General features: G+C 36.0%; 1 protein-coding gene across 9 annotated transcripts in view; it reads right to left on the reverse strand.

Moving 5' to 3' along the window:
* Nucleotides 1-660: 660 nt before the first annotated feature.
* Wac (WW domain containing adaptor with coiled-coil) overlaps nucleotides 661-16,746 on the reverse strand; it is a 66,196-nt gene continuing 50,110 nt past the window's right edge. For 8 of the 9 annotated variants that reach the window (XM_050132930.1, XM_050132935.1, XM_050132928.1 and 5 more), the window contains 7 exons: nucleotides 13,545-13,790; nucleotides 11,422-11,544; nucleotides 10,292-10,440; nucleotides 8,406-8,524; nucleotides 6,390-6,576; nucleotides 5,758-5,885; nucleotides 661-3,636 (listed from right to left, as the gene is read on the reverse strand). In XM_050132930.1, the coding sequence (XP_049988887.1) occupies nucleotides 3,567-3,636; nucleotides 5,758-5,885; nucleotides 6,390-6,576; nucleotides 8,406-8,524; nucleotides 10,292-10,440; nucleotides 11,422-11,544; nucleotides 13,545-13,790 (1,022 nt within the window). In that variant the 3' untranslated portion in view covers nucleotides 661-3,566. The remainder of the gene's footprint in view (nucleotides 3,637-5,757; nucleotides 5,886-6,389; nucleotides 6,577-8,405; nucleotides 8,525-10,291; nucleotides 10,441-11,421; nucleotides 11,545-13,544; nucleotides 13,791-16,746) is intronic. The other variant, XM_050132929.1, reaches the window with a different exon arrangement.

Here is a 16,746-nt window from a genome sequence, read left to right on the forward strand (position 1 = left end):
ACTATGAGAACCTAAAGCAGAAAGGTTAGGATGTACTCGTGTATGACAGCAGAGTAGATTGCTGTGGTCACTTCTGAGTGGCATCAAATATATTTTGAAAGGCAAAAAGCTGGAGGGTAGGCTATGCATGGCAAGGAACAAAACGATAAGACTAGAGTCTTCAACAACCACAGAGAAAAAAAAAAAACCTAAAGAACAAGTCTTTTCCATGTACTCACCTCATCAAGGCAAATGTAGACACTGACTGTCACCAGGAACTCAGTTCAGTGCAAAGGAAATCTGAATGTATGGAGTCCATTCAAGAGATCATCTAGGCAAGCCGCATGTAGAAACCCCCACCCCTACCCAACCAAAGTTCAGGAATCAGGAGCAGACAGCAAAGCACATCAGGGCTTGAATCTCAAAATCAATCCAGATTTGCACTTTTGGGACAGGGGGTTGTTCTGAGTCTTGGGACTCACACACACAGTGTGAACACAGGTCCAGACCTGAATACCTAGATCTCTTGGAATTTTCACTCAGATCATTGAAAGAGCACCGAAACACAACTACTAACATTTTAAGTAGCTACCTAGTACAAGTATTCCTAGTACAAGTTTCCTAAAAAACACGATTTTACCCTGAAGAGTGTTTCCACACATTTCTGAAATAACTGCACAATAGAGTCAAAACATTTTTATTACTTTTTAGCATCATTTTGTATACTTCTGTACAAATACAAGAATAAAGCCATATTTACAGGTGTTGAAAAGAAATCTGGATACTTAAACCCAGCACCTAATTACAGTAGCTTGAAGTAGGAACTGCAAGACTCTGGTAGGCAGAGTAAATAGTCTTTCCTGCACATCCACGTAGAGCTAAGGTATTGATAAACACAACATGGAATAGAAAAAGCAAACTCATTTGCTTTTTTTTTTTTTTTTTTTTTGAAAAGCCTCTCTTCCCTAAGATTATTTTACAAACAAGCATGAAACAAACAAAAGTCACCCATTTAGGGACTCTTTTTTTTTAAAAAAAAAAGATCATCTTCCTTTAAAAAAAATGAGTATGGCGTATTCTGTGTGCTTACATATTACTTTTAAATTTACAGCCCCAAGTTTTGAAACCAAGGTAAGACTAAATAGAAAAAAAAATAAGCAGAGATGCCAGTTCTCTTCAGAGGATGATTTTCTAAAAGCTTTATCATCATCCATGTGGTGACAGTAGCTACAAAGTTTTAATATTTACTTTTTAAATGGGTGGTAGGGGGAGGAGGAATGTCTTCTAGAGCTATCCAGAATTTCTAGTTTTCAAATTCTTTAGACCAGGTTACATGTTCAAATTGATGGCAACTAAGGATAACCCGGGATATACTGCACCTGCTCTAACAGCTATGCCTTAGTCACCTCAGAAGGAGCCAGGCAAAGCATGTGTATTAAAGTTCAATATTTTACTACAAAAATTCAATTGGAACAATTACAAAGTATGTCTATAAGAAACTGAAAATTAAGCATTTTTTCTAATATACTTAACTAACCCACTAAAGGCTGTAAATTTTTAAAACAATCAGGAATAAAGTGACATAATAAAGGGAGTACTGACAACAAAAATCATTTATGCAACTCACAAGTTAAGCTATACCTGACCACAAAAGCAAATTCTGGGTCTCAGCTTGACATATTTCTTCAGGACTCTATTTACACATATGCGCACAATTCAGCGATGGTAAAAACTCCACAGGTATGAACATTTCATTGTAACTCCTGACAATGCTCTCTTCTTGATATTTAAAAAGTACTTGTAACAAGAGGAAGTTAGCTTCTAAGGTAAAGTATCCCTCCTCTCCACCACACCATAGCATGTTTGTTAGCAAACACCAATACTTTCAAGATTTGCTGGTAGTCAGAGTTTCAATATTACTTCCCGTAGCTTAAATATAATTAAATGAATCTAGTTAAAGCACAAAAGTAATTTTTAGAAGTATTTCAGAAAGTCAACATTGATTTTGGAGCAAAACAAAATTCAGCCCTTGATGATGATAGATCTGGAAGCACACAGCGTACCAACAATGGCAAACAAACAGAAAACCCTCTTAAGTCAGAAGTTACAATTTTGAGTTTAAAAGACTTGTCTGAATACAAAAGCTTCTGTGATTTGGTATAACAACACTGGCAGTGTCATGCTAAGGCCATGTGACTAACATTTTTCAGCAAACGGGGGGGGGGCAAGGTAGTTTTATAGTAGCAATGGTTTTTTTTTTTATTTTAAAATACTTTAGGAAACAATATACAAAGCTGAGCTTTCCCACCATTTCTGTGTAACAGCAGGAAACTCCAATTATACAAACTGAGCATTTTGTGATGGCTAAGAAAAGCAGTCAGCACCAGACTTGGAAGAGTTAACTACAACGCAAACATCCTTCAAAATGAAATGTCATAATAGCAAGACAGTAAACCAGCTTGAACAAATGATACCACCTGGGAAGTGACTTCATCATTCTTGTTGAATTTCACATTCATTAAACATATTTTCCACAATTTATTGTTAATATGATTTAAACAAAACCTCCCTTTTAGGAATAACTGTATTAAGATATAAATATTCAACAAGAATAGTTATGATAAAGGTTCCCCATGTAGTCCAAATTCTAATATGCACTGACCGAAGGAAAAGAAAGTAACAAAATTTATTTGTTTAAACATGTTTATTACAACAGATACAATTCACATCTGACTAGCTTTGCTTCCTTTTCCCCTCCCACAACCACGTTCATTTGGGCCACTTCCTTATGTCTGAGCCGTCAATGTACTTTCAGCACACTTGCCCAGCAGTACTTTTAAGTCCATTCTTACAGGGTGCAAATGGATTTCAATAATTTATACAAACATGTGGGTTATGCTCAATCACTGCAACTTCCAGCTACTGTACACAGGAATGAGAAGGTTATAGAAAAGTGCCACAGCAACAGTGCCCTAAGAAAAGAGAAGGGGCACCTTAAAAAATGGATAAAATCAGGCCAAGAACTTCAGAGGGAATGGAACATACAGGAAACGAAAACATTTCTTTGCAAAACAAATGAGCAGCACTGCTCCTGATCAGGTCCAAGTGTGGAACAGTTGTCTCATGATATTTGTACACTGCTCAAAATTGTATCCTTAGACACAGATCGCCTGGTGCTTGCACTGGATTTTTGAAAATGCGATTTCTGAATGATAAATTAACCCCCCAGATTTTTTCTTTTTTTAAAAAAGCTAATTTTGCAGACAGGTTCTCATGTAAAAGGCTAGGTATTTAGCCACCTCAGCATTGATTAGTTTTGGATGTCTAAGCTCTGTTACACATGGCTTCCCATGGCTTCACTCTACAAAACATATTTACAACGTGAAGATACATCTACAAGAAATCTACATTTCAAGGGTTTTACAAATCAATCTTGTATCTTTCCCCTGAATTGACTCTCACAGATCCCCATCCCCTTGTTATTTCATTTGCCCAGCTTAACGGTCCACTTAATGCAGCTCAAAACGTTATGACTGGGCAAGAGATTTACAGTTCCTACAGGATATCATGTGCAATTATTCACATCTTCAAACCATGAAGGAATTCTGATTTTTTAGCTTTTCGAGTTCCTTTATTTGTTGTCTCAAAAACAGTATCCTGAAATATAAAAACATATTAAGATCTGTATGTTACAGAAAACTATAAAATGAATACTAACATTGAATGATTAAAGTCTTAGCTTACAGTTAAGAGCACTTAACAAATCATACATTAAAATACTGGAAACATAAGCTGGAAAATTTCTTAATTTCCTAGCATTAATTTCAATATTTACTTCATATACACAGAATGATTTGAAATTTGTATGTAGTACAAGCAAAGAGGTAGGTAGTAATTGAGATAAAGTTGTATTTCATTTATTCTTGCTCATATTATTAAGGTTAGAACTAAACAGACAAGTCTATAATAATTACTAACAGATGTAGATAAAACGTATGTCAAATATAAAATCTATCATTTCAAATATACCCATGCTACCTAATTTTATCTACATGAAATATCAGATAAGTAGTATAAGCACAGGGGAAAGTTCTAAGTTTGCAAAAACACTGTATCTTGGCTAGAAAATATATGTTTATTCCCAACGGATCTAAAAATATAAACAGCAACCTCAGATTTTTACTGAGCCAACTTAACCATGCAATCTACAGCTAACCTTAAATCAAGAGGGACATTTCTATTAGCTGCCATAAACATCTCATTTTTAATGTAATGATTCCTTCTGAAGCAGTTTTAAACCAAGAAATCAGAGTTATAAACCTAAGAGAAAAACTCCAAATAAAGAGACTATGAGGCACCATAGCACTCAGCAGGTAGACTAAATATTAAAAATGCTTCTAGAAAATGATACAATTACAGATCATAAAGATCTCAATTTGATTTTTATAATGCCTATGTCTGACCTAAAACCACGTGAACCTCAACCTCCTGAAATAGACAATGGTGTGTTTCTTCCAATCAACTTCCTGTTTGCACGCTTATCTCATCTAGGTCAGCTACCCTTTTCTTAGGGTTACAGACACCAACAAGGACGTGTGTTCATCTTAAATTTGAAAAGCTCAGAAAGTGAATGATTCCTTAGGTTAAACTGCACTCTTCTTAGCTGAATGAGTATGTCCTTCTTGTCCTCTCCTGCCCTAGGATGCGAAGCATCATCTTGTACAGTATAAACAAGCTGCACATATGGTATCTATACCCCAACTATTTAATCACTTTGTCCCCTTAAGTATCAGACTGACTTTTCGTTATTGCAATGGTTGTATTCAAGCCATTATTTACTACATAATACAACACAGGCATGATGCTGGCAGTCCCACTACACAGAGATCCTGCAACCTCCCACATGACATTGACAATTTACTAAATGCTTTCTTAAGTAAGTGAAAAGGGCTTAACAAGTGTTAAAAAAAAAATTAGAAGCTGGAGTTACCAAACTTTAGAAAGAATTTTCTATGAAATTATAGTAGATAAATTATCCATGCTGATTCTATTATTGTAATTCAAACCTGAGAAGCCATGAATGAAATTAAAACCTGCCCAGATACTACTGTCTCAATAAAATTACAGGATTTGCTCCTAATTAGTTTTAGACATCTGATGTGGGGTCTTTACTTCTAGCAGATACAGGCAGGAGAAAATATATATAATTCCTGCAAGGACAATTATTTCAGGGGCTAGAAAAATTATTCAGTTAAAGAAGCATTCGCTGCAAAAATATGAGAATCTTAGTCTGTATTCCCTGAATGCATGTTAAAAAGTCAGGTGTGGCAGCATGTGTCTGTGACCCCAGTACTGGCACTGCAGAAACAGGGGATCTCTCGAGTTTGCTGGCCAGCTAGCCTATAAGGTCTAGGAGATACTGCCTCAAAAATACAAGGTGGCAAGCAACTTGTGTGTTAACACGCACACACATCAACAAACATATTGGCTGTCATGTGCTGTTTAAACTATCAACATGTTTATTTCAACCCACTGACCAGAAAAATGGAAAACGAAGAACAGTTGGTAGTGAGGTGACTTTAGTTTCTCATGGGAGTGAAACGCCTGAAAGCCTCTCAATCAGGAACTCATTGCCTGATTTCTTCTTTCCTATGGCTTCCCTCTTTTACTTTTGCTTACAATATGCTTATTTAACTCATTCAATCCATTGCAGGTGACTCATCATATGGGAAAATACACATGCAAACACAAACACACATGCACCAGCAAAGAACTTACCTCTGCTCTCGCAAAGTTGCTTGAATTTCACATACTCGAACTAAAGATCTCAAATTTTTTAATTCAGTACATATTTCTGACATGTGAACACTTCCCATATTATGGGCTTCTTCACGCAATCTTGATGCCTATAGTTAAAGGAATGAACACGCACAAAAAAATTTAAGAACTTAATACTAAAAGTGCAAAGTGATAAGCACAAAGTTTTTACAGTGGTGCAAAGTGTTTTAGCTTTTCCTTTGGGGTACTTAAAAATATATAGTTTAAACCGAGCAGTGGTAGCACATGCCTTTAATCCCAGCACTCGGGAGGCAGAGGCAAAGGGATCTCTTTGAGTTCGAGGCCAGCGTGGTCTGTAAGAGCTAGTTCCACGACAGGCTCCAAAGGTACAGAGAAACCCTGTCTCGAAAAACCAAAATAAAATAAAAATATATTGCTTCAGTCAGATTAGGTATGGTTTTAGTCCATCCATATTATCCTAGCACTTACCAGATAAATGATAAGATATTAAGTTCCAAGCAAGCTTTGCATTTACATAGTAAATTTCAGACCAGCATCACACAGAAGAAAAAATGAGAAGTGAAAAAACAGCAAAGAGGGGAGGAGGGAAGACAGGAAAGGGAGAGACATACCTGTTTCTCTGCATGGTCCGCAGGCCACCCTTGAACATGTTTTATGAGATTATCATTGAAGTGTGCTGCTAGTGTAGGTGTTAATGAACACGCAGGCCGAGCAGATGTATTCTGTGGTACAACTGCTGCATTTGATGCATTACTACTGGAAGTATGATTTGGACCAGGTGACGGACTTCTCTGGCTGCTGCAAGAGAATACAACTGAATGCCTAGTTGGCTTCAAAGTAATTTCTAAATACTAGGAAACAACGTGTATTAATTTTAAAAAAGTCCAAATTCTTATAAAAATTTGTTTTTTTCTTTTTAACTATGCTGATAAACTAAAAAAATAGTCTTTGGAACATTACTGTTTATATAAAATTTAAAATTCAAGCTGCAAACAGAATAGTTGACTTCAGATACAACAAACAAAGCAAATATCAAACTTTCAATAGTCACAAATGTAAGGCACGTGCAAATACTTCATAAATTTCTAGTTAAAGTGAGGTATATCTGTTCAATATCAAAATATTCTTCAATCAGAGGGTGAAATAAAAATCAAGCAAAACACAGCCATTTCATTAAGAACTCCAAGTGAGCACACTGATAAAAATGAGACCAAAAAAGCCACACACTAAGATTAGTTGTCTTCCTTTAAAACTGAATGGCTGGGCTGGAGAGATGGCTCAGTGGTTAAGAGTATTGCATGCTCTTCCAAAGGTCCTGAGTTCAGTTCCCAGCAACCACATGGTGGCTCACAACCATCTGTAATGAGGCCTGGTGCCCTCTTCTGGCCTTCAGGCATACACACAGACAGAATATTGTATACATAATAAATATTTAAAAAAAAAACTGAATGGCTTGGGCACACATGGGTGAAAACCCAAATTTCAGTCACTCAAGATAATTTCCTATCTGCTGCACCAGACAACTTGGTGTTGAATGGATTTCAGCTATTTCCAAAACGTAAATCTCCCAAAAAAGATTTTTCATCACTGAAGGTAAATTTAAAATAACACTGTATCCTTTAAGGTTGTTTAAAGAGAGCTTCCCAACACTCTCCCAATGGGAACATTACTAAAGGAGCCAGCTTCCAAAGGCAATTACATTGAAGGGAACAAGTCTCATTTGAATGTATAAATTCTTTTTTTTTTTTTTTTTTTTTTTTTGATTTTTCGAGACAGGGTTTCTCTGTAGCTTTTGGTTCCTGTCCTGGAACTAGCTCTTGTAGACCAGGCGGGCCGCCTGCCTCTGCTGGGATTAAAGGTGTGCGCCACCACCGCCCGGCTTGGATGTATAAATTCTTAAATGCTTGCTTAGAACATATATATATATATATATATATCCAGTCAAAGCTGGGGACTAGTGGTGCAAACCTTTTCTCCCACCACTTGAGAGGCAGAGGCAGGCAGATCTCTGTGAGTACAAAACCAGCCTGGGCTACAAAGAGAGTTCCAGGACAGCCAGGGCTGTTAAATAGAGAAATCCTGTCTCAAAAAACCAAAACCAAAAAAGTACAATTATTTTGCCACTTCACATCAAGAAATAAAAACAGTAAAAATCAAGTAAAAAACATTTAATACATTTCATTTTGAAACTGTATTGTAATAAACACAGAAAAGAGCAAACATAATACAATCCTATATAATAATATTAAACATGATTTGTATAAGAAAGGTCAGATTTGAAGATATTAGGAAAGAGCAACACACCAACTTTGGAAGTGAGGGCTTTCGTTTTTTACTTCATCAACACTCTCAAAACTTGAATAGGCTAAAAAGCAAATATAGTACCAAACATGAAGTCGTGTGCTTTTCATGCATTAAGTATCACATATTTTAGTTCCACAAAATAAATTTTAAAAGAGCCATTTTCTTCAAATAATAACTCCAATTATAATTGCTGTACAGTCTTTATATAGATGGTTTAACTCTTTCAGAAAAGCCACCCTGTCAATAAGTTCTTCTGTGAAGTCTGATCATGTACATCTTGCTCAAACACCACAAAAATGCCACATTAAAAAAACCCAACTAACCTTAAGCGCTGAAGACTTCGAGGAGAGACAGGCTCATGACCCTGCTGCTTGTCAGCAGTTACAGGCTGCTGTGTGGCCGATTGGGACACTGGTCCTTGCTTAACTACTGGAGTACTAACCTAAAAATGTCAAAATTGTAAGACAGGCTTTAACCAACCCAGGCAAATAGTAAAAAAAAAAAGGTTAAGCAAAACAAAATAGTTAACAGAGTTGTCACAACTTTGGTTCACTACATTAATATCGGTGATGCTTGTTTGGCTTTTTGGCTTTTAATAATACATTTACACCCACATCAAGTCAATAAGCTTAAAATTAGCTATTTCTACAAAGTCAAATTAAAATTGTATGTGTATTTGCCCATGTAGGTTAGATTTTTTTAGAGCTGGTGCTAGATGTCTGGGAGCGACCCATACTGAGTGCTAGGATCCAAACTTCCACCTCTCTTCAGTAACAATAACTCTTTCACAACTTAGTCATCAGTTTGCTCCCAATATTAAAATTTGAATCGTTTGTTTAACATTCTATAGTAAAAATCACCAGAGCACATTATTAACCCAACAGAAAAAACTATTATTCAGTAATTTCCTAGTATACAATAACATTTCTCTTTATGACACCTAAAAAATTAAGCATTTTATTACTGGAATACAGATATTCTGATTATCAAAATGTATTTGCAAATATACATTGATAGTGTGTGTGCACTCAATTTGAGAAATGTTCAAAAGATGTTACCCTATAGATAGAATATATATATTCACATGTCATGGTCAAAGAAAATGAAGTTTTAATAATTCTCTCTGAAAATTTCTTCCCTTTATCAGTAAAAACAATTAAATGAAGAAAAATAAAAAGATATGAACCCACAACTTTTACACACAGGAAGCTCTAACCCTAACTGACAGGATACCTAAAAAAAAGTTGAGAGATGACTCAGTGGAGAAAGGCCTTGCTATACAAATATCAATAAAAGACTAACAGCCCCAGAACTTTGCAAATGTCAGCCTAGCACAGCAGCCAACCTAGAAAACCAGCACTCAAAAGGCAGAGGCAGGATTCCCACATCAAATTGGCTAGTCTCATTAGCCTTAGTCATAAGCTCTAAGTTCAACTAAAAGACAATAATTAGGTGAACAACTGAAGATGACTCCATGTGTGTATAAACAAGCCTCTACACAAAAATACATAAAGAGAAACAAAAAACAAAACAAAAACAAACAAAACCAGAGTCAGAAGAACTGGCAGTGACTTAGGAATTGTGGTCAAGATATGTGAGTGGTAAGTAGCAAAATAAATGTAACATTAGTAAAATCCAGTTATACTCCAGTTATATTTTAAAACTGTGTTCTAAGCAGGTATTTATAGAACGCTTTTGGTACCTAAATACAGCCAGCGATGTTAGGAAAAAATGCTCTGTGTATTTAGAAGGACCTTCACTTTCAATTCTAACTCCACCACAAAAATTAGACTTACACAAATATTTAATTTTACTAAATGAAGAAAACAGCACGTGATTCTCTGGCAAAAGCTAACCATTGTCAAATTCTTATAAGGTGGTTCACTTTTAGGAAATTTTGGGAGGAAAAAAAAAAACACCAACAAAAAACCCAAAACCCAACAACAACAAAGAGTCTAGAGAAATTTGATAAATGCTAAAGATTCTCCCAAAGACCCTGCATACCTGAATTCCATGTCATAACCACCAACATAATCAGAAATAAATCACACAGTACAATTCAGATTCAAGTCTTCTCATCAGCATGACCCATCTAATGTCACCTACTAGTTATTCATTCCATGACTAACTCATTCTCATAGGGCCATTTCCTGAAATGTAGATTCTAAAATGTGAATTTCTACAAGTCAACCATTTCCATAATTCCTACCTTTGGCTGTGATGAAACAGGTGGAGTACTAATCAAAGGTTTGATAGGGACTGTGTTAGTCTGAGGTGTGCTTATTCTTGGAGACACATAGGATCTTGGGGATGAAGCATCAGACGTTAGAGACATTGGAGACTGATTAGATGGCTGGGCTGTGAGAGAATAGAGTAATTAATACCAATCACCCCAAACAACCTTTTCTTTGTAAAGACACAAGTGATTATCAGAATCTTATATCCTCACTGAAGGAACAAAGCCTCACTAGAGGGCAAAGTCCCTTCCTTCTCATCGTGGAAAGCTAAGCCTGAACCTATTCTCACACAGCAGCCTCCTTATCATGCTTACTTAATAATTATTATCAAAAAAAAAAAAAAAAAAAAAGATGGCTCAGAGGTTAAGGACACTGACTGTTCTTCTGGGGGTCCTGAGTTCAATTCCCAGCAACCACATGGTGGCTCACAACCATCTAAAATGAGATCTGGTGCCCTCTTCTGGCATGCAGGCATACATGGCGGCAGAACACTGTATTGTATATGTAATAAATAAAATCTTTAAAAAAAAAAAAATAATTATTCTCCACTTAGGCTCAGGAAGTGTCAATAATACCCCGTGTCGCATGTGGCTAGCCAAGTGGACTTCTACTGTTAAACTTCTATTCCTCAACATGCTGTGTCTTGCTTTGTGACAGACATCATTGTGCTGCAGGATCTCCCTTTTGGATACATTTGAGGCGAGGAGACACAAACTAACTCAAATGCAAAAGTGGTTTCTGCATCCTCTAGTCAAAAATTGTCTAACAACTCAGGGCAAACTTCCAAGTCCTCAAGTATGTGAGACACTTTAGAAAAGGCTGAGGGTATTGTATAGCTTTCTTTTTGAGTAAAATGTATTAGAAATAATTTATATTTTAACTTACATATTTGGTATATTACAAACACATTAATACAAGTAAAGACCAAAAATAAAACAAAAGGAAACAAACATAGCTGGGAGCAAGCCCATTATCAAAAATAAAGCAAAACCATAAATTCTAACTGGTACTTTCTCAAACCAAAAACAAACTTTCCCTTAATTTCAAAAAAAAAAAAAAGAGGAAAGAATTTTATAAATGACCTAAGAGAAATAAAGAATACCTTGTGTAGAGAGCTGGGCAGCTTGAGAAATCAGAGAGGTGATGTTGAAGGCAGATGGTCCAGCAGTAAGAAACTTGTGGATGATAGACTGCAGGGAAGCTTGTGTCACAGCTGCTGTAAGAACTTAAAAATATTCAAAATCCCATCAAAATAAAGAAGTTTACCTGCCATTAGTGACTGAATTGAAACTTGAAAATGCTAGTAATAGTAAAAAAGACAAACTGGTTTCATAAATATTCAAAATAAAAGCCTGGCACACATAAAAACATGGGCATAAGGACTTGAAATGACGGGAGGAAGAAAACAGGAAATAAAGGTAAGTCAGTCACCTCAACTCAGCTGCCAAGAACAGTAGGAACCTATGTAAGTTAGTGTTTCATACATTATTGGCAATCAATTGAAGAAATGGCTGCTATTTCACATGACTTATTTTTTTTCTCCAAGCTGACCTAACAAGTCCTGCATAACAATAGTCACCATGTTTTAAAATTGAATACCAAAACAGTTGGCATTTAGGAACACTATGTACTTTTAATGCCTAAGAATGCTTTTTATCCACAAAACTAAAGAATAGTATGTATCACGCCAGGTGGTGGCGGTGCACACCTTTAATCCCAGCACTCCGGAGGCAGTGGCAGGTGGATATCTGTGAGTTCAAGGCCAGACTGGTCTACACAGAGCTAGTTCCAAGACAGGCTCAAAAGCTACAGAGAAACCCTGTCTTGAAAAACCTGGGGGGGGGNGGGACAGGCACCAAAGCTACAGAGAAACCCTGTCTTGAAAAACCAAAAAAAAAAAACAAAAAAAAAAAAAACAAAACAAAACACCAAACCAAGGTCTCTTTTAAAGGGCAATGATGGGGGTGGGTTTTGTGACATTTACCTTTGTAATCTAAATAAACTAAAGGCTCCACCCTCTTCAATATTTATCCCAAGAAGCATAAAATAGAGTATGAATCTCTACTACTTTCAGGCTAAACTTCTTGAATGTTCTTCAGTAGCAGACTGATGGTCTTTGTGCTTTACTGTTCAAATGCTAAACCTATTATACTTCTGCTATTCTTATCCTCCCTGTCTTGAAATAAAACTAAGTTTACTGTGGGTTATACTGCAATTTACTGACACTGAAACAGTCAATGTCCCTTAAATGAGGAGAACAAATAAAATTAGAAGATAAAATACAAAGGGACTGCACTTGATAGTCAGTCATCAACTTTAGATCAATGATAATTTTAATGGTAGCAACCAGAAAGTTACTCAACACTTGAAACAAAGATCATGAATTGAGCTTTATCATATATATATTTACACTGGAATTCAATGATCAAAAGAATGCAAAATATTAGTCATTTCTCATATCAATTATTGAAATATATTTAATTAAACAATATATGGCAAAACTATTTTAAATGCATAGCATTTGAATTGTAGTAGTAAGTAAAACAGAAAATGGTCGGAAGCACCAGGAAGATGAATGTAGGTCATATGCAAACATTTTTATAGAAAGGAACTTGAGTATCAGGATTTAGGTAAGAATGACAAATATGACATCTTCTACAATCATACAATCATAACCAGTATCTGAAAACGACTTTGATCCGCTGTGATGAGAAATTTTACATCTTGTTTTTCCTTAAAAAAAAAAAAAAAAAAAAAAAAAAAAAAAAAAAAATCAAGAAGTTGAGAGTAACAAGAAAACCAACCAGTGTGAAACTTATCTACCTTCTGGATGAATATAAATCACTTAAATTTAAACTAGTTTCTTTTTTTGCTCAGACTTCTATGAGATGATCCAAATACTTAAGAAACAGTGAAAAATCAGATTAAAATGAATGTAATCAAACAAACAACAGAAACACTAATAAAAACAAGTACAAGTACTTCTAACCCCTCTCTCAGAATTTCTAAGCCCGTTGTATTAGGAGACTTAAAAATTGTACACAAACACTGCTAACTGCAACCAAGGGCATTGGAGGTATCAATACTAAAGCAGCATACCCTAACATTTTGAAAAGAAAACAAATATCATTGCTGTGTTGAGAATAAATAATAAATTGCTGAGTGTATAAATAACTTTGCATAATATAGATATTAATGTTCAAAATTGTTATTATGACTCCTTACCTTCATTTATTTTGGATATATCCACATTAGAATTATTAAGCTGTAGCGTGGCTTGTAAAGCAGGAAGCAACTGTCTAAGAAGATTTGGGTCCTGAAGTAAAGGAGGTATTGGTGATTGTGGCACAGGAGAAACAGGTACTGTTGAAGACGAAGTTGGAGGTGCAGATGTGGGGTTCTGGCCAGAGGCTGAAGATGTGGAAGGAGTTGTGCAAGAATGTGATACTGATTTGTCTCCTGGAGCAGATTCTAAATAAAAGGGAGATGAGGTTCAAAACATTGTCAACATCAGAAATTAAAACACAATCATAGCATCATCTTCCATGTGCTACATACTTAGTACAAGATGCATTTCATTCTCAGGAAATTATATATAATTTACTGAGGTAGAATCTCTCTCTCCCCTGGGTTTCTCTGTGTAACAGCCCTGCTGTCCTGGAACTAGCTCTTGGAGACCAGGCTGGCCTCAAAACTCACAAGAGATCCACCTGAGATCCACCTGCCTCTGCCTCCCAAGTGCTGAGATTAAAGGCGTGCGCCACCACCGCCCAGCTGAGGTAGAAATTTTTATATTACTATTTATCATTTATCCATTACCTAGTATTTGAAAATAAAAGATAGATGAACGTGTTTGGAAAGCTGCCATCTCTATCTATGTGTATATTCAATGCACCTGAAAACAAAGCACCAATAGCATATTTTTTATAGGATTTAACAAATTGGAAATATAAAGATTTTATCAATTCCTGGAGAAAAAGAACACAGCCGGCAAGATACCCCCTGCCTGACTAATACTAGTCCAATTTAACTTGTGTGGCTATGTGTGTCTTTAAAATTATGAGTGTTCAGTGGGAACATGAAGCAGAAGAAACATTCCAAAGTTCATGCCAGCATGGGCAACATTAGTGAGATCTGGTTTCATAGTAATAGCAAACCAGAATATGATTTAAAGAATTTCTAAATATCACTAGATTTTATTAAATAGACCAAAAAAAAGGGGGAACAATTCAGAAAAACAAGACACATCACATTGGTAAAACTTAATTCTAACAATATACTAGATGCTAACAGAGTAACGGAAACATTAACAATTCTGAAGGAGACTAAACTTGGCCACACTGAATATAATTCATAACATCTAGAAAAGGTGAAGATAAATTTTCTTCATGGCCTGCAACTGCTCTCAGATATGTGCCTTCAGAGAAACCATAACACACACACACACACACACACACACACACACACACACACACACACACACACACACACACACACACAGAGTAACTAAGCACTGCTCTTTATTTTAGTTCAAAACAGGTGAGCTGGGCAGTGGTAGTGCACACCTTTAATCCCAGCACTTGTGACAAAGGCAAGTGATTCTGAGTTCAAGGCCACCCTGTTCTACAGAGTGAGTTCCAGGGCAGCCAGGGCTATACAGAGAAACCCTGTCTCAAAAATCAAACAAGTCCAATAGTGGTGGTGCACACCTTTAATCCCAGCACTCCAGAGGGAGAGACAAGCAGATCTCTGTAGTTTGAGGCCAGGCTGGTCTACAAAAGTTAGTTCTAGGACAGGCTTCAAAGCTACGGAGAAACTCGGTCTTGGGTTTAGAACCCCTGCCCCGCCCCCAAATCAATCAATAGACACCCCAATGAATCAACAGACTATGAACATTTGTTAAAGCATCACTTTATGTATACATTTAAAAATCATATACATAATTTGATTGATAAGGCTGCATAAATAAAGTCAAACGTTCATAGGGTCAAGAACCACTGCGTAAGAATTGCACTGTTAACTAACATGATCTTAAACACTTGTATTTAATTCTAGGAACTAAACAGGGTGCTTTCAATTACCATAAGCTTGCTGAGTATCAGTCTTTTCACAACACCAATTCGATGGTCAAAGAACTAGGAATAATACCATTCTAATGTATGGATTTCACAGCTACTTTCCCAGTGACAGGCTAATAAACTTATAAGCTCAGAAGCCCTTAAATAATTTTTCAAATCCTAAGTTTAGCAGACTGCCTATCACCTACTTCCCAGTTTTGCTGGCTTGGGTTCATAGACAAATAAAAGAAATATTATTGAATGATAATTTATTTTTAGGAAAATCTGTTGTCACTTACTGTGGTTTAATTTAGGACACCTATTACTTATTTGTATTCATTAAAAATTTGTACAAATTATAATTAAGACTTTTTAAGATACTGTCCCTTAAAAAGCATTCTTTTACTTTCTTCAGAGAGAAAAAAAATGCTATTTTATTTACTACACGAATTATCAAATCAGTACTTACATTCCTATGGCATTATTTTCTCCTTTCATTGTAGAGTTTGCTCCCTTGATAGGCAGGGTAATGTTGGTAAAGGTAGAAAGTTTTCAGTTTTGTTCTAATGCTGCTGTGTCTACTCAAGAGCTTTCAAATGTAAGAACTTAAAAATTCTGCAGTAGTATTCCTTACACCAAATAAATGAAACTCAGAAAAAAAAATGACATTAGTTACGTATCACCATAAAGAAATAAAGTGGAATGTAGTACAGGAGTAGAGAACATCCTTAATCCCAGGAAACTGAGTCAGGTGGATCTGAGTTTTAGGGTAGGCTGGTGGACAAAGAAAATTGTAGGGCAGCCAGTGACTGAGTAGCCCAATAAATAAATAAATAGATGACTGATTGATAAATGGAAAAGAGAGAGAAAGAGAGAGAGAGAGAGAGACAGACAGACAGACAAAGCTAGGCAGGCCTTTACTGCCAGCACTCAGAAGGCAGAGGCAGGTAAATCTGAGTTCAAGGCCAGAGCCTAGTCCAGGGACAGTCAAGGCTACACAGAAAAGCCCTATCTTGAAAACAAAAAAGGTGCAAAAACAAGTTTGCTTCTGAGTGCTATTACTTAATAGACTGCTTATAATTGCTTAAGTTACATAAAATATAATATAAAGCAGGGCATGCTCCACTTTTAAAATATATTTCTACAAGAAAGTTTATTTATGATTTTACTTGTAAATTGTTGACTTGTACTTCCAACTTTTGTCAGAAGAGGGAGGAACTTACCTACATTTAAACTGAGTTCTACTGATAACTCTTCCAAACTACCCTTGGGAGAAAAAAAGCTAGTCAGAACGCATTCCATTTCTAGTCTGACAAGTAACTCCCTTCTGGCTTGTAAGAATCAGCTAATACTAATTAATTCTCTGTGGT

The sequence above is a fragment of the Alexandromys fortis genome, unplaced genomic scaffold (genome assembly GCF_014885135.2).
Source record: "Alexandromys fortis isolate MF-2015 unplaced genomic scaffold, M_Fortis_MF-2015_v1.1 scaffold_468, whole genome shotgun sequence".
NCBI lineage: Eukaryota > Metazoa > Chordata > Mammalia > Rodentia > Cricetidae > Alexandromys > Alexandromys fortis.